The sequence below is a fragment of the Dermacentor variabilis genome, chromosome 8 (assembly GCF_050947875.1).
Source record: "Dermacentor variabilis isolate Ectoservices chromosome 8, ASM5094787v1, whole genome shotgun sequence".
In the NCBI taxonomy this organism is placed as follows: Eukaryota; Metazoa; Arthropoda; class Arachnida; order Ixodida; family Ixodidae; genus Dermacentor; species Dermacentor variabilis.
The window spans coordinates 69,135,890-69,163,565 of NC_134575.1; the positions used below are offsets into that span (position 1 = coordinate 69,135,890).

The 27,676-nt window shown below is 45.4% G+C and overlaps 2 protein-coding genes across 9 annotated transcripts in view; both read right to left on the bottom strand.

Moving 5' to 3' along the window:
- Positions 1–27,676, bottom strand: part of LOC142591086 (uncharacterized) — a 325,077-nt gene that overhangs the window by 147,549 nt on the left and 149,852 nt on the right. The gene's annotated exons all lie outside the window — the stretch shown is intronic.
- The window catches only part of LOC142591084 (japanin-like), a 91,127-nt gene continuing 68,252 nt past the window's right edge, over positions 4,802–27,676 (bottom strand). For 3 of the 8 annotated variants that reach the window (XM_075703463.1, XM_075703459.1, XM_075703460.1), the window contains 2 exons: positions 26,965–27,063; positions 4,802–4,980 (listed from right to left, as the gene is read on the bottom strand). In XM_075703463.1, coding sequence (XP_075559578.1) covers positions 4,838–4,980; positions 26,965–27,063 — 242 coding nt within the window. In that variant the 3' untranslated portion in view covers positions 4,802–4,837. The other 5 variants (XM_075703466.1, XM_075703462.1, XM_075703461.1 and 2 more) reach the window with 4 other exon arrangements.

Here is a 27,676-nt window from a genome sequence, read left to right on the forward strand (position 1 = left end):
CGGTGATATGTCAAAAAATCTCGAGTCATCTCCCACTGCCCTAGTATGTCGGGCGACGTCACGGAAACTGCGAAAACACCCCATCTAACTCACTGAACACATATTGATCCATTAGCCATCTACAAGACGCCTTGGCAAGATCACCAGGGCGCCTTGAACATCAATATAAACACTCACTGGCACATCTCTATGTCGAGTTGGCAAGATATTCAGGACTTTGTGAAACGTCTTACGAAAACTTCGTCGGATGTCTTAAACATCTTGTAACTGTCGTGAAGGCCGTCTAATGTAATACCGAATAAGAAATTTCAGACGTTTTGCAAGACCACTTGTAGCTTTTTAAAAACGCCTATAAGACTTTTGCGGGACCTTATATAGTCGTTTTAGAAAGGGCTATGAGATGCCTTGCAAAACATCTTTTATCTGTTTTTGAAACGCTGTAAGAAAGTTTGCAAAACGTTTTGTAGCTGTCTCTAAACTGTTTCACCAACAGATTAAACAGGGTTTTAAGAGGAAGGTACAATATTTCCTAGTCAATATTTGTGTAACGTAGAACTGTAGTTTAGCCCTGCCCTACGATTCAAGCATCTCCTAAATGACTCTTGATATTTCACTTCAGCCACTAAGTACTCGACGTGATGTTGCGCTCATGTCATTATTTCACAAGTACGTTCATGCGGATATGAAATCGTCTTTACGGCTTCAAGTCGCACCTTTCACATCTCGCAGATTGTATAATCACCTCAGCTTCACACGCATCTACGGGAACACTCATGCATTCAACTGGTCGGCTCTTCCTCGTGCGATTCGATTGTGGAACGCGCTTCCTGATATCATCGTCTCCGAACCTAATCCGATAAATTCCGCCAGCTCATTGGCCGCCAGCTCATTGGTTCATATTCCACCGCCTAATTTCAATAAAGTACATGATGCTTCTTCTTCTTTTTCCAGTTATCTACTCTCTTGTTTAGGAGCTCATCATTTCGCTTATTATTCTTGTATTTTTTTAGTATTGTTTAGTTTTTGTACTGGAGGGCCTACAATTCTTTTCATTGTTTATTGAAGGAACTGTATTGTTTGTCTTTTTCGAATATGTACATTGCGGACCCTGTTATTTTTGTACAATGATTTATTGCTTGTATAAGATCTGTATTCATTTTTTCACTGTCTATATTTAATGTATCTCTCTTATGTTTTATTATGTGCCCTATATACTCTTTTATTCCTACTTTAAAGGCCCCCTTACCCAATGCCTCATACGAGGCCTCTAAGGACATTTTTAAGTAAACTAAATACTATCCGTAGCTGCTAGTAAATATAGCCTCGTTCTCGCCATCATAATTTCTCTCGCTGCGACACCGCGACACCGCGACACCGCGACACCATGCACTTAGGCGTGGCCTCAGAGATTCTACCGGTGCACTCTCACAGACATCGCCCCCCTGTGTGGCACCTGCAACTCGAACGCGACAACGTTTTTGGCGTCACAGCGTGCAACCTATTCAACTGTGTCGCCATTTTGCGAAGATAGAGACAATCCAAGTGAAAGCGAAAACGAAAGAGCATGCCATTGAAATAGAACGCAACTATCGTAAATGCCATCACGTCAGATGCTAAAAACTGTGGTGAGGACGCCGAAATTTTTTTGGCTGTTTTCTGTTCATGCACATGGCCATGTAGCTGCTCTACTGGCCGCAAGGCTGTCTTCTATGCAGGTTCAAATTTGTGCACTTCATTGCGCAAGCACTGCAGTGAAGGGCAGTAATGAATATAATGGAATTTCGGCTCTGCAGTATTCCTAGCTATACAAAGAGATTTGATAGCATATGAGCGATAAGTGCTCCCACTCTTTCGTTTGCAGACATTAAGTATTTTAAATTTGACTTAGACATCTTGCGTATGCAGACCGAATAATGCCGTCGCAGCGATTGAACCTTTTGTGCAGTCTGATAGGACGCACTCGGCATACTGACGCCAAATCCAGATTCTTGGCGATAGCGAAAGCCTTATTCAAAAAGGCCAGTATCTTGGTTAGAGGCATTCACGTCCTTCGCAAGTACACCACAAGCGACGTATTTAAGTTTCACATCATACACATGCTGCTTCATGCAGTTTTCGAAAATGCATTTTTTGTGCAGGTAAACATAGTTACAGTTTGCACACGGCATACCAATACCACGCCGAAATATTATTGTACAGCATGTCCTTCACACGTACCAGTTCCTACTGCAACGTACAGGAAGCTACACATATGCGTCGCCTTGATTTCATGGGCTTTATAAAGCCACCATATCGCGCATATGAGCGCTGCGCCATTAAGATATGTGCGCTATAGCAATGACTTGTCTTTAGTTAAGGATGTTTTCTCAGGCCTAGTAGTACATGCTCCGTTCATTATGCACTAGTGGTGCGTCACGCATTCATACTTCGTGCTAGTGACGTGGCATTGATGGGAGAGGGGTTCATTAACAGACGACGCGCACTTGGCGCGTTCGGTACGGCAGCTGTGTCATGGTGCACTCAGCATACTGAAACTTCCTGGCTGGTTCACAGCTCCTTTGCAGTGTTTCATATATCCGTGTGTGCTCGTAATTTAGCGGACTTTTGGCTCGGCCATGTTACTAGCTGAAGTGCTTTAGGATGAAGAAAAATATTTCACTGGCCATTTGAATTCTACGTGACCATATGCCTTGAGTTTTTTGTGCCTTTATGTGGCCCGCTTTACGGCTCCGGACATGCAGTATTTTTTGGAGTGCACTGGTTGACTAAGTGTGGCTCGGATGGTCATAATTAGTTCGTGGGTGGGCGCGTACGAATGTTCTCCTCGAGAATAGTAGCAATAGTGCGCCCCATTACTCTAGAATCATTTTTGATGCGCACGAATTCTGTTCAGCCGATAACCGTTCCAATTTATTCTTCACTGCAACAAAACCAGGTACAAAGCTCTTGGCCATTCCCATCAGTCCCCATAGAAAGGAGCTTAATAACGTAACGGTTTGAAGCTACAGTACCGTTGCGCATGTCCACGCTTAGTCTCAATTTATTTTGAGCGCGCTGTTACCTTCAAACCAAACCTACCGCTATGTAGGTTGAGCTTACCATTGAGATGAGGATGCCTGGAGAAGGTCAATACGCCATTGCGGCCTCGATAATGAAGTTGGACTTCAGAAAACGCACGGATGGAACATCATATTGTGTGTACTTCTGTTATTTGTGTCTTTAAATATATAAATTGATAAGTGTGTCCTTTATTTGCAGCCTATATATATTTTTGCGTCTTCATTACTGCAAGTTTTGGAACGAATGAGTGTTGCCACTCTAGAACGTTTTCTCGTGGCAGCAATTTTTTTGGTGCTGCACTTCATTTTTGGCCCATAGACTAATAATAGTCTAATACAGAGACTAATACAGGAATACCCGATAGATCTGTGACTGTGAGGAGGCGATTGGCTGAAGGAAGTGCAGACACGGTCACCATGAGGCTACCATCCTTCTTGAGATGGTGGCTGAGTATCTTTTCCTGGGCTGTAGTCACGACCGAAGAAGCCAGGAGATTTGGGTTTACTTTCCATAAGCTGCTGTCAGGCTGAGTTGGCTTGAATATAACAGGAACACCCGCGAATCTTTTCTCTTTGCAAGAGACAACAGTGAAAGCTGTCTGGTCCATCTCTTCGTTGTCTCCTGTAGATTCCCTTGTGTCAATCTCATCTTCGCGTAGCCTTTTCTTTGCTTGCTCATATTCTCTGTGGTCTACAGAAGGAACATGCTGACCTGGTTGCTGATTGCTTGCGACGGATGCCATCAGAGCATCACGAAGGGCGGCCGACGGCGGAGGCTCGCCGCGCTGCTTCGGGCCGGTGCGCTTCGGGAGCCGCTTGCTGTGCTTCTCTCGCAGGACGGTGACCCCCAGACCGGCGTTCGGTGATAGACAGGCACAAAGAGAAAAATGAACTCTACTCTTGCTAAAAAAAGACTTAAAATTGCAGACAGGCGTTGGGAAGCGAGCCTATCACTCGTGGTCTTCTTCCCCTGCAAAAAAAAGTTAAGCAACAGTGCGTGGCACGTGACTGCGACAAGATGTGAGATGCGCCAGCTTGTCAATACTTGCGGGAGAAGAGCATTGCAAGCACTGGAACATTAAGCTAAAAGTTAAAATGCGGAACTTACGATATTTGTGCACATCTTTTGCAAATTCAAATAGCGCTGCCTAGGAAACAATATTCCCAATCTTGTGTGCCTGACTTTCGAACCAAGCTTCGTCACCTAGTATCTATATACTTCGTCCAAACGCAGAAATGCTGCCTCACAGAGTGTAGTGCCTTGCTTATTCCGAGTACATCCCCGGCCTGTGACTGGTTTTCTTGAAGAGGTGGTTCCTAATGTGTCGAGGACTAATGTAGATGCTGTGCTTGCCGCCAATGTTTCTGGCATGTTCATAAAAGTTAGCTTCTTGGTATATTGTTATATTTGCTTCATACGGAATACATGCAGTCAGACTGCATTCTGTTTGTCTATACTTTGTCAGCACCTCGCTTTCGAGGGTTAGACGATTTCATGGAATGCAGCAGGAATTAATAAAAAAATTGCAGCTAAAATGGTTTAACAGTATTTACCGGCATCGCAAATGCCCGTCTAACTGATGCATATGGTAAAAGAGCACAAAACAAAGTTCTTTGTTCATGCATGGTAACTGGTCAAGCGCACAATGTTTGTTTGTTCATGTATAACACAGCTGCAAAAGAGTTGTATATTTTGGCATATTATATTATGTGGCAAAAGATTGCACAACCACAGCACCGCATATTTCAAACAAAGAACTTTATTCTTGTTCATCATATCAAGCGAAGCAATCGTTAGAATATGGAACTAAATTCGTATTGTTGCAGTTTGACTGCCAGTATAAAAGTGTAGACTGAGGCAGTTGACTTTCTTTTGCTTTATAATAATTGAGGTTCGTCCAGAGAGAACATACGGCTTTTTCTGCAAGTACATTCAATCAAAATCAAGGTAAGCACACAGTCGCACAAGGGCGAGACAGCATTTCATATCTAAGTAAAGTATCATGTTGTTCATTAAGGCTGCCTTACTCGTTATGTGGGTAATGGATTTTTTGTCCAAGTGGGATCAAAAGTTTATTGATACCATGGTTAGACCTACAGCAATATTATTTGTGGGGTAATATGCTCACGCACAAGCAATGTTCAACTGAATTTGCGGTGATTATGTCGAATAGTTATGATATTCAGTAGAAGACAAGGGCTCTTTGAGGTAGTGATCAGAGATAGGCAAGAGTTTCGTGATATGAAACACCGAGAAATCCGACTGAGGTACATTGCAGCCACTCTGTGCGGGGGGAGGATTAAGAGGGAGCGAGAGCGAGAAAAAAAAAAAGAATAAGATGATGAGTAACGCTAACGACAGGAGGGGGATTGTAAAAACAGAAGAAATGAGGTCTACACAAAGCCGGCAGTTCAGACCTGTACTTTTTGAATGCCAAAGTCTTGATGGCCTGAAAACTAGATTTACCATCTTCCCAAGAGCCTAGAATACCTTCCGCCAGCCACAGTGGCCTGTACAGGCGCGTAAGATCATTACTCAGCATTTGCGGCTGTGAGGGCAGTCACATAGCGCATGAGTAATACCATCATTCACATTGCAGAGATCACAGTCTGTAGACCCGTTTACGAATGTTTACGAAGACTAGGGGTAACACGTTTCAAATGAATTTTGTATTTGCAGAAACGTATGCAATATTTTTAAGCTGGGGTTATTTATCATGCTTTGACAGGGTTAACAGAGTGGTTCTGGTGTAAGAAGCCATAACCGCGTAAATATGAACTATGTTTACATGTGAGGGTGTCGATTCAGTGCTGCGTCGGTATAATAGTTTAGACGAAGTTGTTGTCAAGCGGATTTCATTCATATAGAGCTCGTGTACGTCATGCCCTCGTTTGAACTGCGTAAGCCTTTTAATACTTGAACATTCTGCGGCGAGCTGCGCAGCCCTGTCACGCGAAAATTTCAATGTCTTGTACGTGCACAAAAATGCATAATTTACAAAGTTCAGGCATTTCGTCTTTATGGTAGTGCAAATGTAGCTGATTCGTAGTTTTAAGCTATCAGGAACAATATGAAGCAAAAGTAAAAGCGAAAGAATACTCATAGGGACACATAGGGTTCGTTAGAGAATGCAGCGACACTTATAGTATGGGGGGAAGAACTGAAATTTGGGGTTTGGCTAACCTAAATTGGGGATGGGCAAAGTCTATTTACAAGTAGGGTGACTTGAAATTTCCGGGTAGGCCAACCTTAAGCGTGAGGTCTGCCAACTTAAATTAGTGGGCTGGCTAAACTAAAATTTGGAGGCGGGCCAACCTAAAATATGTAGATGGGCCAACTGAAATTTCCGGTGACAACTGACAAGAACATTATTGAAGTGGAACTTGTTATTGAAGGAACATGTTTGGGGGGAGAATTCTTCGGCGAGGGTTACAGAATTTGAGTGCTTGAGCCAACTTGAAGTTTGAGGATGGCCATATATACATTTGGGAGTGGGAAAACTTAAATTTGGGGGTTGGCTGACTTGAAATTTCGGGGTTGGGTCAACTCGATTGAAATGTTCGGGTGAGCCAAGTTAAATTTGGGGCTAGACCAACTTGATATTTGGTGGTGGGCTAACTGAAGTTTGTATGTGAGGCAAAATAAATTTAGAAGGCGGTCAACTTCCATTTCGCGGTCCGCATACTTGAAGTTTCGTTGGACACAACTAAAGTGCGGGGTAAGCCAACTAGAAATTTCGGGTTTGACCTACTTAAACTTGGGGGTAGGAAAACTAGACATATTGAAGTGGCCGAATGTCCAAGTGGACGTTGTTTAGCGTCCTTACAGTTAACACCTCACGAGCAAGCAGGCGTACTGACGCGCTTCGCGCGTTCTCCTTCAGCCTTACTGAAGTGGAGTGACAATGCAGGCGAGAGCTTGCGTGGAGAAGGAGGTGCGCATACCACATGCTTATCAGAGCGACAACAATGGCTAGATGGCGTCGTGGCGATGCACTCACTCCCTCCTCATACAATGCCTCGCACGCTATAGCGCGCTCGTTACCGGCGGCGTTCTGGCTCAATTGGTACAACTGACATAAAGGAGTCACATGCGGCCAGGAATTGTGACAGTTGTCTACTAAAGCCTAGGCATATATTGCCACAGGAAAGGCCATGCGTATACACGCATCAGCTAGGAAAACCAAGTTAGTCAAACTAAGCAAAGACGAAGTAACAGTCGAGCCAAACAATTCCTACGCTTTTGTAGACAATTCTAAGAATATGTGTAGCTTTTTGGTTGTAGGTTCTCTGGCCCTATGACAGATTTACGCGCCAGCGTACATTTATTGTCTTTGAAATAGGTCTACTGTCTCTGTCTCTAACGCCGGGGATGCCATTGGGGATGACTTGGCGACGATCAACCTGATCGTCTCAGGCAAAAGTCCACGCTCGCGAGGCAGTCCTTGCAGTCTGCGGCTACCTCGCTGGTCTTTGGCAACCTTGGTGTTGTCTTCCGCGTTTGGGATTAGACCACGGCTTTGGAGGGGAGTCCGGTACATGAACGCAAAGCACCTCCACCAAATGTCACGTGGTAGTGACTGTAAAGAACAAATCAGTAATACTGTGAAAGACGAAACTAAAGTTTATTGGGCGAACCTGTGCCCACAAAAACAGGCTACGCTCAAAGGAAGGCGACAGCGGTGAACACAGTCGGCGATTGTCGAAATCTTATCAGCGGGCCAATCTCGTCGGCTTTTAAACATGAGTTGTCGAATGTACCAGAGTAATCGCCGGGGCCCGGGAGCCTTCCACAAAGTTCTACACCATTCGCGTCGCGCATACATGCAATCCGATTACACAAGGTTCAGCGACACGAAACAGCTGATAGAAGCATCGATAGCATTCTAGAAACTTCCGATACATACAGGCGCGTCCTTAGCTGACCAATAACATTTATTACACGCTAAAAGCACTCACCCATAAAAGATAAACGAATTCGCGGGTCAGTATTACGTGTGTCACAGCAAGGGAAGCGACCCCCAGAGGAGGAAGACGCTTCGAGGAGGAGAACAAAATCGCGCGCCGGGGTAACTAGTAAGCTCATGTACGTCGTACAATTTTTCAAGTTTCCTTAAGGGGAATTCAGAATGTCCTTCGTGGAGTGGTTATCCCCTGCCACTCTACTATGCACACAGTATCTCATGAAGGCTAAAATCATTTGTATATTATTAAGAAAAGCAAATTAGCACAAGTACCAACAACGGACCATAAATTTAGAAGTTACCACCGGTATTCTTCTAAATTATTGTATCTCAAGTCAACGTTACGTACCGAATACAAATTATTACCGATATACATATTTCAAGTCAGAACTAAGTGTATAATAGTATTACTCATATACTTATTTTAAATCTATGACTTCAAATAAAATTCAATTTGCCTTATATTAAGCAGAAAAAGACAGAATCAAGAAAAATGAAGACCTGGCCGTGATCATGGACTGAATAAATCATGTGAAATAAACTGTTAGTCAAGAGGAGTTTGAATATTTATTTGTATTTTGTGAAAAGTAATACCTTGTGTTATTAATAAAAGCCCGCAACAAGCCTGTTCCCTTTGCTGTGATCGCTAATGGTGATAGATACCCTTTCCCTCCTTTATTTTTTAACTACAACTCTATCTAACCAATTTTCGCACCCCAATACTCCTTCAGTTCATTTCACTGTGTTACTATTCCGTATTTTCCTTCCTCGATCTAAAATTTTTTCTCTGTTATTTTTTTCCATTCTTCTCTTTCAAAGATATCTATTGGCACTCGGCCTATTGCAGTTGTATTTAATTAGGCTTCCCTTTTCTACCTGCGATACATTAGTGGTGCCGGTCAAAGCATCTCTCCTTTATGCCTCTCTCAATTTCTGTCTCTTCTACGCTTGCTTGTGGGCACATTAAATAAACGTCCGGGGATAATGACGCGGTTTTAATGCATCAAATAACTTTTCTACTTGTAGCATCAACTGTTTGCTCGAGCACACTGCATCACAGCATGATAAAAAATTTCGTACGACGGAGCGTTTGTGTTCGGTCAAGTGATACGACTCAAAGGATACACAAATATCATTGTCACGCTGCTTACAGTGCAGTGTTGTTTCCACACTGCCATTACCAGCCCGGCGTACTAGCAGATCTAGAAAAGGCAAGACAATATCTCTCTGTTTCGTACGTGAGCTAAGAGACGTGGTGTACACTGTTCAGCACTGCTGGGAAAGCAACCAGATATGTCCTTATTAAAATTACAAACATGTCCTCCACGTACCTAAAATACATTTTCATCCGAAATTATAGTGAGTTCCTTACCTGTTTGTCAATGTTCTCTATCACTAGGTTTGCCACGGTAATGGAAACATGACTACCCATAGGGCACATTTCAATTTGATGATAAATAGTGTTGGCGGAACAGATGTACATTTGGTTTAAGCAAAACCACAACAAAATCACGCTATCTTCCACCGACAAGCACGTACGACTTTCCAAATTGCAACTGTGTCTCTCTCGCCAGATGCTTACCCTGTTGTTACCTCGCCGTCGTGCAGAACGTGTCAGTTCAAAAGTGGGGCGTAACAATTCCTCGAAACGTCTATCGGACAGCCCCATGAGTCCTTTGTCAAAGGGCCTAGATATCGCAACTGCCCCACGGAAAGTGCCGAGATGTGATATTATCGAGCAGGTTGAAGAGAAGTTGCGGATTATCCAGAATACAACTGGGGTAAACTTGGCCCGTTGCCAATTGCAAAGTGTCGAGGCGAACGTCAAAAGCAGTCGGAGGAGCCTCACCGATGAGGAACGCGCGGCGCAGAAGCATCTCAAATTAGAAAACTCAGTGCCCTTCCAGTCTGCGAAGAAGAATGAAGCTGTGTATGTGGGTCCCTTAATGGCGAACTGCACCTCCGGCGCGAATTGGCCAGGCATTGAATATGTCACATATGGCCCTTATATATCCGATATATGGCCATATTTGGGCATATAAGTGCAAAAATAAGGCCATATAATGTTATATATGAGTTCAGATATGGCCTTATACTTCCGTATAATGATCCCAGTAAGGACTTATAATAGTCATTGCACTATAGAACCACGGAAATGCCAAATGTGGCCCCTATATGTTCTATATATGGCTATATCTCGCCATATAAGTGCAAAAATAAGGTCATATAATATTATATATAGGTCCAGATAAAGCCTTATACCGCCATATATTACTCCAAGTAAGGCTTTACAAATCCATATGAGTGCACAAATAGGTTTATACAGACATATATGGTTGCAAGCGAGCGCCTTATATTCTCATGCAAGGAGTTATAAATGCAAATCACATTTCATTCATTTTCTGTCATATTTGCATTGCCAAATGAATGCGCTTATCAGATCACATGTATCCGTTAACGAATAAATTGAGGCCTTTATGAACATAGCCTAGCAACCTACGGTCTAAATCTTGTGCTTTCCTTGTACAATGCAGAATTTTTGTTCACTAACAGGGAGCTCGTTCGAAGCCCTCTAATTGCAGCTCAACCGACTTTTGCGTCTTATCTTTCGCATTACGTAAAACTTATTTCCTGCTTAGCCGTCGTTGACCGGAAACCATAACGCAACATATCTCGGACATATATCCAAAAATGTTTATAACACCCTTTTTTGATAATAAAGCGACGTAACCCTGCTCGCCTGGCGGCGTCGAGAAGGCATAGTTGTCACACATATAGATCCATCGTGGCGCTTTTTCTAAACATATTGTAAGTCACTTTAGCGCAGTGTTATTGCCTATCTTCTCCTTTTCGGGTAAGTTTGTTACATTGGTATATCGCAAGACATTTCAGCTCGGTCTCGTTTTTAAAAAGAAAACACAAATAATGCAGATCAACAATATACAAAGAGAACAATTAGGGCTTCAAGTTTTGTGACGACGAGCCATGACTGAGAATGCTCAATCCCGTCCACTTAACTAAGCCTACATTTTCTTGGAGAGCTTCTGCTTGTGAGATGCAGATAGTATTTTCCGGAAGTAGTTTCTTGTGACCTCGTAGAATACAAATAAATAATAAATACATTTTCTTTGAGTCACTGTAACGCACATTATATAGCAGTTGTTAGGGCACCTTGCGATATGTGAGCGCTGGTTAATAAATTTGCAGGGTCTGGTAGAGGTTACTAGCGTCACGCCTACCGGAAGGTACGGCCTTCTTGACGAGCTTACTGTAGCTACTGAACGTAACAAATGTGCGGCTTTCCACTGCAACTATAGGCAAAACATATAGGCCAAACTGAATATCTGTGCGCCGAACAGTAAAGGGGTGAAATGAATTTTATTGCAGAAGCCTACACAATGAACTCATTGGCTCCCACCCGCAGCTGATGAATCTCTCTATATTTATAGAAAGGACATGCACATATACCTTTACAGTCATATATATGGGCCTCCGTAATGAAGCCTGGATCAGAAACGCCAGAGTTAAGAAACCTACTCCACAATTCCTATTCGTTATATTAGCTTTCGCACAAGGAGAAACAAAGGCGTTTCTACATCAGACAAACTAGACACTTTACTCAAGCAGCACTAAATGAAATATTTTCATAAAGTGCCACAAAGCTCGCGTTGTGACACTCTCAGTGAAATTGAAATCGAAACCAAAAGTGGAATTGCGAATGCGATGGATTGCCTGACAGCACGGAAAAGCTTGTTACGCCGCTAGTACCCTGTACAGGTAGTTATGTCATGTTTCGCCATGTTTTCGAGTGTAATTTTCTTTCGTGCATCCATGTTAGCACGATGTTGTTTGTGGTACGTCTTTTATTCGCGAACAAAATCTGAACGAAGCCTAATCAACGTAGTTTAATGCGACCGTAAGAGAAGCAGCCGGTGGCTTCACCGGCGTGGCCCTAGTTGTATGCTTGTTTATGTTGAGCAGGATGTGTCGCGCGCATGCTTCAACTTGTGATTACACTGGTTGCGCATCGTAGCAGTATAGAGACGACTAATTACCAGTGCTGCTCTTAAAACTGCGCAAATCGCATCATTGATGAGGCTGCAATGTACACGTAGGCGCCCGAGAAGATTTTTTCTGAAGATAAAGGGCACCTGGCGATTGTCATGTGCAGTCAACTTATACGAAAAGTACGTAGAACTTCCCTTTTATTCTGTGATATGATTTTGAAGCACTGCTTGTTGCGATGCCTCATGTCGAGCACAAGTCGGTGAAACCGCTCCTAGTACTGATGTGTTTGCCTTGTAAGTCGTGGCGTGTGTAGATTGAAGCCTGACAACTCAATCCCAAGTACTAATGATTGACATGCACAGAGGCTGTCTGTCAAATAAATTTTATTGGGGGGCCGTGGTAATCGATCGATGGTCTTTGTCTCGAATCGCGCTATGCTACACGGTATGAACTATCTCGTAATATTTTGTTCGCATTAAGCGTTGTCATTTGGCAGCTAGATGTCGCTATATCATTTGTATCTCACTGTGGTGTGCACGGCTCCTTGTATTCTTCGCAGAGACAAAGCGTACCTGGCTGGATGCGAGGCGTTTTGTGTAGCCAATTTTAAGCAACTTTGTTCATATTTGTGGCCTTTATCATGCTGGCGGACCTCCAAATCACCTCGGTGACAATGTTAAATAAAATTATTGATTACTAAATTTTGGTATTACTATTGGTGCTGCTGTTACTGATGCCACCATATTTACGAGCCCTAGCTAGAAAGCTGTCCTGCACAGCCTGCTTGTCAGTGTTTTTAGGTGGCCTCAAATGTGCAGTACTTTCATATGAAAGGCTGTACGAATATTTACACACCATAGCTGCGGCTTCTTAGATCAGGAGATTTTTCTTCTCTAGTGGACATAACTGCTGTGTGTAAAATTTGACAACAGTCATGTGTAAAATTTGACAACAGTAATTCTTCGCAGTGAAGTCTCTCTTAAGCCGTCGCTTGCATTGAAATTTAAAACTGCTACAGCATGCTGAAAATGGGAAATTATCAGTCATGAAGTGTCAATTGTTTTCGCTTGATTTCGGCGCTGTAGATGTGGAACAGTGAAATTTTTTAGGGCAAACCTCAAACGACAAGGAAAAAGTTCTAAGACAGTAACTTTCCTGAATAAGCTAAGCAAATAAGATATGCCAAAATCAGCAAGGTGGAGGAAGTGTCATTTATGGGAATGTTGTTATGCACTTGGACACAGCCATGAAGCTATAAAGTAAACTTGTAGGCTTTTTTAGTAAACAAATCAGTTACGTTGACATTAACAAGCTCTTCCTTCCTAGCAGAACTAGCTGCCGAGAAATCTGGAATGATGGAGTGCAGCTTGACATTCAGCATATATAAGTCTATTCCATTGGATTCCCCGGGATGCGAACTCCTGTCCGAGAAGCACGATGTCATCTTTGTTATCTGTTTGCCTAATAGGGTGAGTTGTATCGTGGCATTTGTTTTCTTTTGGTGCTGTGTTCTACTCCTGAGGAGCAGTTCCGACTTGACTGCTAAAGTTTGAAGTCTGCCTTTCTGTAAGTGGTCAACTATGGTGTCTACGCCATAGGTCATTTTGACGTCTCCTAGAGATTAGGTTTAGCACCACAGTGTAATATTGTCGGCGCAAAAAGCGCGGTGAACGTTGGGGGTTGTGGATAGCTGCTTTGATAGCGTTATCATGCAGACGTTTAAGTGGGTGCGATATATAATCGCTCCTTGAGGGTAGGCAAGAATCAGGCTGGAGACAAATAATTCAGGGAATATGGCATAGGTTATAGGAATAACAGGGCATAGTTATTAGTAGAGTTTGCAAAATGGAGCAATATGCGGATTATTAATACCCTCTTCCGCAAGCTGGAGAGCCGAAAGTGGATGTAGAGGAGCCCGAATGGCGAGACTAGAAATGAAATAGACTTCATACTCCCTAACCCTGGCATCATACAAGATGCGGACGTGCTCGGCAAGGTGCGCTGCAGTGACCACAGGATGGTAAGAAATTGAATTAGCCTAGACTTAAGGAGGGAACGGAAGAAACTGGTACATAAGAAGCCGATCAATGAGTTAGCGGTAAGAGGAAAAATAGAGGAATTCCGCATCAAACTACAGAGCAGGTATTCGGCTTTAACTCAGGAAGAGGACCTTAGTGTTAAAAAATGAACGACAATGTTATGGCCGTCACAAAAGAGTATGCAATAGAAGTCGTTGGTAACATCGTTAGACCGGATACCGGTGAGCTATCGCAGGAGACGAAAGATGTGATTAAGAAACACCAATGAATGAAAGCTTCTAACCCTACAGCTAGAATTGAACTGGCAGAACTTTCAAAGTTAATCAACAAGCGTAAGATAACTGACATATGGAAGTACAATATGGATAGAATAAGGTTCGCTCTCAGGATTGGAGGAAGCCTAAAAGCAGAGAAGAATAAAATGACGTGTTCCACGAGAAATATTGATGAGGAAGAAAAGAGAGTGCATGCCTTGAAGCGTGCTGTCCTACGTTTGAGGAAACTGCGTATGTAATTGTACATATTGGCGCCTCATCCAGTGTCGGGAACCGATTTGAGTATGTGATCGTGCTTAACATCATCGAATGCCTCTTTTATATCTATTGCGAGAAGAACTTTGGTTCGTACTGTCTCTGGCTGCAGAAGCGTGTTCAGTAGTATCAGAAATAAGTCCGGTGTGGAAATGTTCTTGCTGGCGCGGAAAATGTTTCGTGTTATCCGGGTTTCTTCTAGTCTGTGCAATGCAAGTCGTTCTATTGTTTTACGCATACATGATGTTAAGAATATTGGTCTGAGGTAGCAAAGTGTGGTTTTTCCTTGGTTTTGGGATCATGGTAATGTGTGATGTTATTCATTCGTCTGTTAGGGCGCCCATGTCCCAATGCTTGTTTATGTGCGACAGCAGTGGTTCTTTATCTCTCTCGGGCAGATTATGCAGAATAGGATATGTGATGCCGTCATGACCCGGCGCAATCGCTCTATTGTTTTGCAAAAATTATATGTTTAGTTCTGCCAAAGTGAAGTCGCCGTCAATGTTGCCGTTTGGGGGGGGGGGCGTATAATCTATGTACAGTGACTTATGTGCCACAGGCATGCAAAGGGTGCAACGTTCATCAAATGTTTTTTATACCTTGTGTGCGCGCGCGTTTCTCTATCGTCTTCGCTACCAGTGTACGCGTTCGTGGATATCCACATTTATGCACTCTACTTCAATAAAATATATTTGCCGGAATTCAAATTAAGCGCCCCGCCGTGGTTGCTCAGTGGCTATGGTGTTAGGCTGCTTAGCACGAGGTCGCGGGATCGAATCCCGGCCACGGCAGCCGCATTTCTATGGGGGCGAAATGCGAAAACACCCGTGTACTTAGATTTAGGTGCACGTCAAAGAATCCCAGGTGGTCGAAATTTCCGGAGTGCTCCACTACGGCGTGCCTCATAATCAGAAAGTGGTTTTGGCACGTAAAACCCCATAATTTATTTTTTTTAAAATTAAGCGCGTTTAGACGAGGTGCTTGTAGTTGGCACTATACCCAAGAGGCGGCACCACCAGGCCAGTCAAAGCGGCGTCGGGAAAAGTTGAAATGGCGGCATCCAGCTCCATAATCGGACAGCGACCGAGAGGTAAGTTTTGACCTACTATTTCCCGTTTTTCTTACTCGTTGCGAAAAGAGTCATTTGGTAACGAAGTTTAATTTCCCGAAGGCGCCATGAATTATTTCTAGGCGAAAAAACATGACGGTTGATTTCAAGTGCATGTGTTTACAATGTGTCGCATTTGTGGACAAAAGTTGTGAAAATGGCCGCTGCTCTTTCTGGCTTGTTCTCACGAGCCAGATTCCCCACTGATGAAGGGATCGCTGCCATGCTGGAAGAGACCGACGTGGACCTTTCAGTCTGATGATGAGGATGATCGTGCATCGCCGCTTCCGGCAAGTGGTCATGACACATCCGAAGATGAGGAAGAAACAGCCGTACATCGTCAACCTGCCCCAAAAGCTGAAGAAAAGCTACTGGAAGCCAGGAACGTGAGTTCTTCCACTTTGTAGCGCTAAATTTTCTCGCGCGTCTATTCACAGCACCTTTCTGTTAAAATATTTCTAGTTTGCTGTATGCTCACCCTACATAATATTTGGTTTTCCAGATTCACAAACCCTGACATGACGGACAGTCACGGCCAAGCAGACCTCAGTTTTCAGGAGCTTTGGTCCCCTCATCAGTATGTCGCCAAATATCTTCCAATGAATTTTCGGAGGGAACTCGCTGAACAAACGAATTTGTATTCCGTTCAGAACCGGAATCACCGATCAGTGAGAGGAGACGTACTTCGGGTGAGGAAGCTCGCTAGCATACACCTAGTGATGCGAATTATGAGCCTTCCTCAAGTCCAGCTGCACTTGTCATGAGCAACACGAACCCCCTTTGTTGCTGACCACATGACCCGGAACATATTTTACGAGCTGCGTAATAACCTGCACTTTGTGGAACTCTCCGCAGTTACATCACTGATGAAAGAAAACAGGTTCCATCTTGTGCGGCCCATAGCTAGCAGCTTTCAAAGTGCTTGCCGCTCATTGCCGCGCACAAAAGAATGCTCAATAGAGGAGCAGATGATACTACTTTCGGGAACGTGTGCATTTATGCAATATCTTCCTTCTAAGCCAAATCCACTTGGTTTAAAAAGTTTTGTCTTTGCTTCCCCCGATGGCCTTGTTTTAGACTTCCTGGTTTACACTGGCAAAAATACAGTGACCCCTGAAGACATGAAATTATATGGCCTGGGTGGTGCAGTCGTGGAGCATCTTTCAACAACCGTAAGCGACCAGAAGGCGCATTTGTTTACTGACAGATTTTTCACGGGGCTTTCAGTTATAGACTACCTCACTGAAAATGATATGTTTTTGACTGGCACTGTGAACGCTAGCCGCATGCAATGGGCAGTCGGAAATTTGCCGAGTGACAGGTCAATAAACCGTGGTGAAAATACTTGCCTCGTGCGCGAGGACGGAAAAGTCTGTCTAGTGAAGTGGAAAGATAACAAAGAATTTCCTTTCTTGTCGAGCGCGGTTGGGTGTGACCCAATTGGTATATGCCGCGGTGGTCAAAGGAAGACAAAAAGAAAATACCTGTTCCTCAGCCAGCTATTGTCTCACTTTATAACAGGTGCATGGGCGGTGTGGACTTAGCTGACAGGTATGTGTCGTACTACAGAATTAAGATAAAAACAATAAAATGGACAATTCGATTCTTCACGCACTTCCTTCACCTTGCCGTGCCCAATGCCTTGATTGAGTACCGGCGGGACGGCCAAGAACTGAGCATTCCAAAAAAAGAAATCCTTCTCTTGCTTCAGTTCAAGCAAGACGTAGCAGAAACATCTATGAAGGCCAAATCAACAAAAAGTAGCAGGACTGAAAGTGCAAGCAACGAGCCCACAATCAACCAAAACAGGCCTGTGCAACTCCCCAACAAGGATACCCGTAGCGACCACTTTGATCACTTTCCAGAATATTGCCAGCTCGAAAATGTAATGCGGTGCAGGAAGAACTGTAAGGGAAGATTAAGGGTGTGATGCCTGAAATGCAGTATTTTTCTGTGCCTTCAGAAGCAAAACTGCTTCGCTGAATTTCATAACGCTGGGCACTGATTCCCACATTTGTGGTCGATCGGTCCATTGTGTACACAACTTATGTCCACGTTTGTTTACATACTTGTTTTAGCTAAAATAAAACAAATTTCCTGGCAATTTTTTTCTATGCATTGTTAACAGGATGCTTGATCAAAATAGCAAAAAAATTCTGTTGTTTTCAATTGTTTCTTAGGTCAGTAGTGAAGAGGCTATGGTAGGAATCACTTGTTTCTTTGTGCCGGCCGGGCACGCAAAAGATACCACGTGTGTTTTCTATCTAACGTATTCTGGATGCTGCCGCAAATATGCTCCATTCTGTCTCTTTGAGCGACCAGGCATGATTCATCGCTCAAAAAGTTATACATCTACCCTTGCGCGAAGCTGAATATTATGCTGTTGCTTGGATAAGTCTCTCGAATGTTTTTTGCGTTTCTTTCCAGAAACGTGTGAGGTGCGGGTCGGGCTGGTTGCCGGCGCCTAAGTTGTATGCGTGTCTGTAACTGCAGTCTTAGTTTCTTTATATAAGGCCTTTAGCCGACGTGCCTAAGTCGTGCACTGTGTGACTGGTATTGTGCCTCATTTTCCGGAATTTGTACCAATTTGTGAAGTTGACTGTAGCGCGGCGGATTCGAGGCGTCATGTGTATAGTGATATTTATTATGTCATGGTCGCTAGTTGTGACAACAGCCACGAAATCCTAACTCGTAAGATATTCACCTTAGCTCAACGGGAGATCCGGTGTAGCAGGAGCTCGATGTTGCGTTTCTGTTCGAGTTGTTACCCCCGGAGTGTTGAGAACTGTGTACTTAAATTTAGTTATGTTGTCTTTCAGCAACCTGCCCGTGTTCGTGTTCGCCTTATATCCTCATGTGTTTGGCGCATTGAAGTCTCCCATGATGGAAATGTCATCTGTTTTCTTATTTTTTTGCGAGCTGGAAGATGTGAGTAATGTTGTACGTTGATTTTGGTGGATTGTAGACGTTGTATATCTTGACAGGTCTTTGTAGGTTGTCCGGTTATATTGTAGTTATTGGGGCATGCTTTCCTAAACAATCTGGTGTTATCTCCGTGTAGTGTTTAATGTTATGTTTTAGGTACGTCGAAATTAATGGTTACTAGTGTTGGTTGGATGCTCAGTGTGCAGCTTTGTATCCCGGAATGTTCTGTTCTTTGTATGTTTCTTGCAGAAGTAACACATGTAGTGGATGTTTTTTTTTATTTTAAGAAGTATTGCGTCATCATTGCTTTCTTGTTACTAAAACCGTGGCGGTTCTACTGCCAAACGGAAGTTTCCGTTCCTTACTTGTTCCATGGATTAGCGAACTTTGTGGTCTTAGGCTGGGTGTTCAAGATGTCGATCGGGCCATAAGGAAGTTGTCTCTTTTGCGAATGAGAAATGTAGTCCTTATCTTCGTAGCTAAGATCTTCATCCGGGAGAAGGCGCTTAAGCACGCCGTCAGCTCGTTGTTCTAGCACGGTTAGGCCTGTTTTTTTTTTACGTTCGTAGGCTGAGGCATGTTTTTCGACAATGTCGCAGATATGGTCGAGTTTCTTTTTTATGCTTTCAAACCATTCTAACGCGGTCTCTGATTTGTTTAGACGTGACTATAGCGTTGAAGGTGTATTGTGGCAACGCGCATGTAGGATGTGTTGCTGATATTGTGGTGCTTCGTAAACGTTAGTAGTAGAATGTGCTTGTGAGGTTAGGGTATGGAAGGATGAGCATTGTGGGATGATGGGCATGCTTGACTTACCAGGCGCCTTGGATGTGTCAGTTCTCCCAGACTGTGGGGTGCGAGCAGGGCTTTTGCTCGATGCCGGTCGTTGCGTGCTCTGTGTAGTCCTGCCGATGTGGTCGGCTGTTACAACAGTGCGTTAGGTCGGGTGTTTTCTTGCTTCTTCTGGGGCTGCTGTGTCTGCTTTGTTTGCAGTAGCTATCCGTGCGATAATAATGCCGAGTATTCGCGATGCTAATCGGTCAAGGTTGCAATATTGGGTGATCTGGAAGCAAGTGGTGGCTGCTGCTGGTTGCGCAGTTTGATGCGTTGTAGGCAGGTTTGTTCTGTTCTGTTAGGGTCTTGCCTTTTGATTAGGCAGCTGGGGTCGTTGGTCCTATGATCTCCACCACAGTGCAGGCAGAGTAGAAAGCATTCGTGTTGTTCTTGTGATTGTTGGGTTGTCTCGTGCAGTCAGGAAATCGGGTAACGGTTGATTTGGTGGGGCAGTTGTCAGCAAGATGATCATACATCAGGCATAGGAAAGAGAACAGTGCTTTGGGGTGCTGTGGCAAACATCAGAACATAGCTCAATGAAAGAGAACTTGCCTAGGGACAATGCTGCCTTCAATTGTAATAGTAGCAGTCTCTGAACGGCCTACCATACAGGGGGATAGTAAGGTGGGTCGAAAAGCGTCCAAGTTCTGCATCAGGTGCTTCTGTAGATGTGCCGGTGTCCACTCGGTGGATAACCCCCCTGCAGGAGTTGGTCGGTGCAGTTATGTATGCTGGGCCAACGTGCGGAGTTGGCCCATTACTTTCTCCGCTGGTAATGAACTTCGGGTCTTGATTACGATTGTATTCTTTCGTGACTTGATATGCAGTAAAAGATCCACAACTTCGTGTGGGGTGAGGACGGCTAACTGCCGTGCGGCCTCTAAGATGTGGCGCAATTTCTGTTCAGGGAGGTGCGCATCACTCTGAGGTCGAATTACGACAGTGTGGACCGCAGTAAGGTGCAGGGGTTGGTAAGATTATTCTTCTTGTATAGAATAATATTGCCGCGTGACAGAAGCAGACTGTCGCATTAGGCCAGAACCAATGAAGAAGACGTATAGGTGGGTCCTCACCATATTGGCTGCTGGACTCCTGTGCTGCTCGCCTTCTGAGTATTTGTAAATATACACTTTTCTGTGCAATATTTCTGGTGGAGGTGTGAGGTACGCTACCTGTTCATCACCACCATCCCAGCATGGAACTCCGAAGTGGCAGCCGCGTCGTTTCCTTGCCGATGGCCACTGATGCACCCACCACGCGGGAACATACCGCGCCGCAGCTGTCCAAGTGGTCTGTCGTCTTATCACTTCCAAAAGATCCAGGCACCTTCTGTGGCACAGATGACGTGGACGTTGCTGATTGGATTTTATGGTACGAGGGTGTCAGCAAACATGAGAGGTGGGACGATACCCTCATGCTAGAAAATGTGGTATTTTATCTTATGGGAACTGCAAATGTCTGTCACGAGATGCATCGTCACTATCTCACCGGCTGAGACCTACGCAAAGAAAAACTGGACGACTCGTGCGCCAAGCCCTTGGGTCATCAGCTAGCCGCTAAAAAGAACTTGGCTTTCTCGCGCAGTCATATACTGATTCATACATTTCGTGTAATCAGGATATTGTTGCGCTTTGACGCAAAGTTGAAGATAACATGTCGGAAGGGGACAACATAGGGCACATACTCAAAGGTATGGCCGACGACGCATTCAATATCTTGGTATTCAGAAAAGGTGCTACCGTGTATGTAATCGTGAAAGAGTGTAGGTCATTCCAACAAGCGAAATCCCCCCGTATTGCCCAGCAATTCACCAGCCTACCCAATACTGCCGCATCGTCATCATGCGAAGAACCGCCACAGACATTACAATTGCCAGCTTCGGACACATTGAAACGTATCGTTCGTCGTGAAATAGAAGCACTCTCCCCACCCTCTCGTGCCCGATGCCTCGACTGCTAACTAGCCTATTGTTTCCATGATTCAAGGCGTGGTTCGACAGCAGGTCACTAATTTGGGACTCTCCTTTATTTGCACTGTGCGCATTCCACCAGTTCCACCAGTCGCACCATCAGTTGCACCAGTCGCACCGAGGGGCCAGCTATTCGCGATGCCACAATCCCACCGGGTGGAGGACGCTAGATGATTGCCCAAAATGTTTCGAGTGCTCTCGAGTTGGGCATATTGCGCGGCACTGCTCGAGTCATCGGGCGTCGCCGACTAGCTGGAGCACCCAGAACCCTCGTCCCCATGGCTACTCCTATAAGAAATTGTCGCGCTTTCTACCGACTGACAGGCCCGATGTCCACATTCGCAATAATCTGTATAGCAGGTCCCCATCACTGCGCGACCTCCTATCTCGATCACCGTAAGCCCGCCGATGCCCTTCACCTTCGCCGCGAGCCTGCCGTTTCCCATCGCCTGTCAACCCTGGACGCTCTGCACCGGAAAACTAACGAGTGCAGCGTCAGGAGGTCGCGCTACATTCTTGACCCGGCTTCAAAATCTTCGTATTACTGTCCCTACCCGCTCCAATTTGCTTGAAGTCCAAGTCGACGGTGTTACTGTTACGTCCCTTATTGACACCGCTGCACAAATCTAGGTGATGAGCTTTAGTCTTCGTGAGAAGCTGAAGAAAGTCCTGAAACCTGCCGTGCAGCTTGCACTAAAATTCGCCGATACAAGCACAGCTATCGTTGTTGGAACATGTACAGCCCGCCTCACTATATCTGGCCATCGGACAATTGCTCTGTTTCTTGTATTTAAGCAGTGCCCATACAACGTGATCTTCGGCATTGACTTTTTATCCACACATTCAGCCGTTGTCGATCGTGGCACCGGTGTCCTTCAACATGAAAGTCCTTCTGTTCCCGAGACTATTGCTGCTCGGCCTCCGCAAATGTGTACTGTCAAATGTTCTTTTGACGCCCTCTCCCTCTGTCGCCGACGGAGATTACGTTCAATCTCCTATTATTGACGTTATCTTGGCACACAATATGACCCCGCCGCACACGGTTGTCGAAATTGTCAACAAGGAAGCTTATCTCCTTGTGCTGAACTTCGGCTAATCCATCCATGTTCTACCCTCCGGAATTGCGCTTGCAACGCTGTGATCCCTAAATGACTGTCACATTTCCAATTTATCATCTGAAGCCCCGTCACGTCCTACAAGCGCAGCAGGATTCATCAGCTTGCCCACCAGTGATCACGAAAGGGAGGAAGACTGTCACGAGAGGGAGAACGACACAAGACAAGCGCCGAGCTCATATAGATGACGCCCTCGACTGCCTCCACGGCAAGAGGTATTTTTCGTCCATCGATCTGCGGTGTGACTATTGGCAAGTTGCAGTAGATCCTATGGGTGGCGAGAAGACCGCATTTGTAACACCTTACGGGCTATACCAAATTAGGTTATGCCCGTCGGCCTATGCAATGCGCCAGCCTCATTTCACCGCATGATGGATTCGCTCCTTCGAGGCTTCAAATGGTCGGCCTTATTATGCTACCGAAGGTATTGTTTTTTAAACGACATTGTCCAGCCATATTTAGCGCCTGTCGGCCATTTCACAAGTGTTCCGCAGTGCCGGTTTTCTCCTCAACTCATCCAAGTGCCACTTCCGTCGGTGCGAGATAACAGTCCTTGGACACCTTGTTAATGACGTTGGAATCCTACCTGATCTTGAAAAAATTTGCTCCGTGAAGCATTTCTCCGTACCTTCCTCTACCAAAAACGTTTGATCCTTTCTTGGCTTAAGTTCTTAATTCCATCGCTTTGTCGAAGATTTCGCTGACGTTGCCCGTCCACTCACTGAACTTCTCAAGAAAGATACGCCTTTCTCATGGGGCCTTAGCGAAGCACATGCATTTTTTGCCCTTATTGCCCTCCTCACGACTTCTCCGTTAGGGCACTTCAACCCTTGTGCTCCTACGGAGGGTCGGACGGACGCCAGCGAATACGGATCGGAGCCGTCTTTGCCGGTTGCCGACCAGCATGGCCGTAACTGTGTTGTAGCATACGCTAGCTACCTGCTATCTGCCCAGAGCGCAATTATTCAATTACCGAGGGTGAATGCCTTGCCCTTGTTTGGGCAATCTCTAAATTTCAGTCGTACCTCTTCGGCCGCCCATTCACGGTAGTGACTGACCACCATGCGCTCGACTGGCTTTCGTCGCTGAATGTTCCTACAGGCTGCCTTGGACGCTGGGCTCTTCGGTTACAAGCGTACTCTTTCCTGTCGTGCACAAGTCTGGCCAACTACATAAGGACGCGGACTGCCTGTTCGATATCCCGTTGATCCGCCCGAAAACACCAACTCTGACACCGATGCTTGTATTCTTTCTATCTCGGACTTTCTTCATGTCGGCGATGAACAACGGCGTGATCCGGCGTTACGTTCCATCGTGACCGTCTGAGCTCCGTCTGAGCTCCGTCTCAGCTCAGTTTCACTGTCCTCCAGCAGCTTCATAACGAACCCGCAGCAGGTCTCCTTGGCTTAACGCGCATTTATGATAGTGTGCGGCGTCGTCTCTTTTGGCCTGGGCTTTATCGCTCCGTGCAGAAATATGTTGGCAGCTGCGAGGTGTGTCAACGACGCAAGAGGATACCGAAGCTTCCTGCCGGCCTTCTTCAGCCTATCGATGTCCGGGTAGAGCCGTTCTTCCATGTCGGCTTCGATCTGATCGGACCTTTTCCTACATCAGCATCACGGAACAAATAGGTCGCTTTCGCGACAGACTATGACATCCGCTGCGCTATTACACGTGAGCTTCTAACCAGCCGGGCCGCCGATATTGGCAACTTCCTTCTCCGCGATGTGAATCTGAATCACGGAGGTCTTCGTCAGCTGCTCACAGATCGCGGTTCTTACTCCTTGCCCCATGTCATCCATGACCTCCTCCGCTCATGTTTCACAAAACACAAGGTCACCACCGCTTATAACTCTCAGACAAACGGTCTCACCAAACGATCGAATCGCTACATTACCGACATGTCTCAATGTGCGTTGGCACCGGCCACCGCGGCTGGAATGTTGCATTACCCTTTGTAACATTCGCCTATAATACGTCAAGCCACGATACTGAAGGTTGTTCTCCATTTTATCTTTTTTTTTGCCGTGAACCGACACCCCCCATGAATGCATTACTCCGATCCGCTCCACGACAACCATTGTAGTATGCACAAGATGCTATCGCAAAGGCGAACGCTGCACTTCATATCGCGCCTGACCACCTTATGATGTCGCAGGCATAACAGAAGTTGCGTTATGACTGTCGTCATAAGGATGTACATTACGCACCAGGGTCCTTAGTGCTCATCTGGTCGCCAACTCGACGAGTTGCTCTATCAGCGAAACATCTAGCACGTTATCATGGTCATTATCGGGTTCTGCGCCACGTTACCGACGGGACGTATCAGATTGCACCAGCAAAGCCAATGCTGCCTTCTACGCTGGTCCAGACTGATGTAGTTCACGTTGCTCGGCTAAAGTTGTGTAACCCGTCCGTTGACGCTGCACTGCACCCTACACGGATGGCGCGTTTTCGCCCGAGGTTAGGGGGGGGGGGAGTGTAATGCCGCGAGACCGGAGTCTGTCGGCGCACGTCGGCCAGCATCGATGTAGATGACGTAGAGGTGGCTCCTTGCCATATTGGCTGCTGTGACTCCTGTGCTACTCGCCTTACTTGTAGATATATGTAAAGATATCTTTTTGTGCAAAAATATCCAGCCGTCTTTAGCAGCATTGTCGTTTTGCTTAGTGCACGTTGCATTGGCTTGCTTGTTGGCGGGGGTAGGGGGGGTAAGACGCCTCGCTCATTATCAATGAGCGAGGCGTCTACGACTGCACGTGGGCGCCTACGGCACGTGAAAGCTCATGGCACGAAACCGAATGCGGTTGCGTGAGGCTGCCGTCTACGGGTCTGGGAGTAGGTTGCGGGATTGCGTCTCACCTACGGCATTAAGCGTAGCGGCCTGGTCGGGTAAAAAATCTCTTGAAATCCAGACAATTTGCTCACTTGTGGCGGGTAGGGCATCCAGCCCTTCCTTGAGCGAACCTCTATCCGAGGATAATGTCATTGATAGCCTGGTAGGAGAAAAAACGACGAAAGGCAAGACATTGTCGGAGCTTGATGCGATACAACTTCACTGGTCAACGCCAGGTAGCATCTCCTATTCACAGAATCTGTTGCATGTTTGTTTCATGAAATCACGGCCCGCTGCAGCGAAAGGCACTCGATGTCCGGGTCGGCGACCGCGTTGCAGGTGCCAGGTTCTGGTGCCAGCTCACATGGACGAAGCTATGAGCACTTTGGTCCGGCTCTGTAGTGTCCTGGCCAGCCAGTTGTGTAGCGACGCGCTCAGCTACAGTAACGTGAGTGGCATAGTCTGGAGCATGCGCCATAAACGCGGAAGGCGTTCTAATTCACGCTGTCGTGTCTCTCGCCCGAGGAAAGTGAGATCAACCAATTATCGTCGTGGCAATTTAGTGCCGCTTAGTGCACCAGTTTTCTCAGTCGGTGCCATCGCAAGCGAAGCAGCAGGCGGCGTGTAAGCACTGCTGATGCATGTTGAAGCTGCACTTCATGGACGATGAGGGGTCACAGAGTAATGGGACACGAAAGGCAAACCATATGCGGAAACTGTGTATTCCCCGCAGCAGAAGACCTACATCAGCTGCACCAGGCGTACACCACGTTGGAGCCCTCTCTACGCTGAGACTACTGAAACGCTCAATGTTGGCCCTACTTAGTGTCAAGATGCAGTAATTTGCTACAGTGATCCATAATATCGGCGCAATCGCTGTCAAGAGAGACACGGAGGACGGAAAGCTTAGGAGAGGCCCCGGCCAGCAGGACGTGCGGCAGAAAGTGCGGCGAAAGTCACGTAATGTTTTTGGCAAAGGAGCGTAAGGGATTGGTACCCCAAACGTCAACGTTGCCATAGCAAAGGCGCTTCAGACACCCTCGCTGCTGCTCCCATCCTCTGAAAAGTTAGATCAGATTTTGGGTCCGTGTCTTTCTCACTGCACATTATGTTCGCGACAGAAACTGGCTGGAGCCTGGTGTGTACGCTTGAAAGCTCTCTTTAAGATCTGTGAGTGTGAATGTCAGCGAGCAACCGAGACACTCAAGTGATGACAGCGTTACTCCTCATCGTGTTTCTGAACATGCGACAGAAAAAAAGCAAGGAGCGCATCGCCCTCACTAATCTGTTAAAGAACTATTGTAGGCTGTCTTCTGACGCGCGTCGGCAGCACATACTTCCGGTGGCTCGTAGCAATGCAAGTTCAAAGCTCGCGCCTATCCGCTCTCGCGAGCTGATTGGAGGCGGAAAGGCAGACGGCACACCAAGATGGCTGCATTTCCTGCTTCAAAAACGCAACGTCAGCGCTTCTTCTATTTTGTTTCTTTCCTTTATGCAAGATAGAGCATATTTTACACGTTGGAGCCGTCCTCACATTTGTCACAGGAAATTGAAGGTGGACCAGATAATTCACTTACCCTTCAAGTTTGCGAATTGATTGCCCAGTATCATGGTGTCGTTATTGTAATAGATTACTTTGTAGCTTGTCAATACGCCGGTAAGATTCACCAACCTGCCTGCACATACATAATGAGATATTTCTTTTATATCTGATAAATATACAGCACATTTCTGTTTTTCTTTCAACGAGAAATATTTATTGGTGTGTGTGGTTCTTCAATAAAAGAAAAGAATGCATAGGACGTATCTCGCACGATAGATATTTTTCAGTCATCATTTAACGTTTTCGTTCTCTCTAAGTGCTCTGAAGAGGTCAACCCACTCATTTACGTCGTTCTTAATTATTTTCTGTTTGTTGCCATATACCATCCAATAAATAGCATCGTCACCGTGCCACATGCTCCAGGTTCCATGTATATTTCAAATAAAATTCGAATGCACATCTACTGCTTCTATTCTTACCAAGAATGCTTGTAATATGTTGAAACAAGCATAACGACCCTTCTTTGTTTCGCTGTGATAAAACATGCATTTCGCTTCGCAAAATCTTCTGCTCCACATTATGCATATTGCAACTTGCAGTGCCCCAATTCAAGCTGCAGCGTATGTATTGAGTTGCGTATGCTATCGTATAAAATGGCACGAGTATGCCAAAATAAAAGTAAATAATCGATTTTACTTCTTATTAAGAAGTAGAATAAATACTTAAAGCATTGAATATAGGTAATT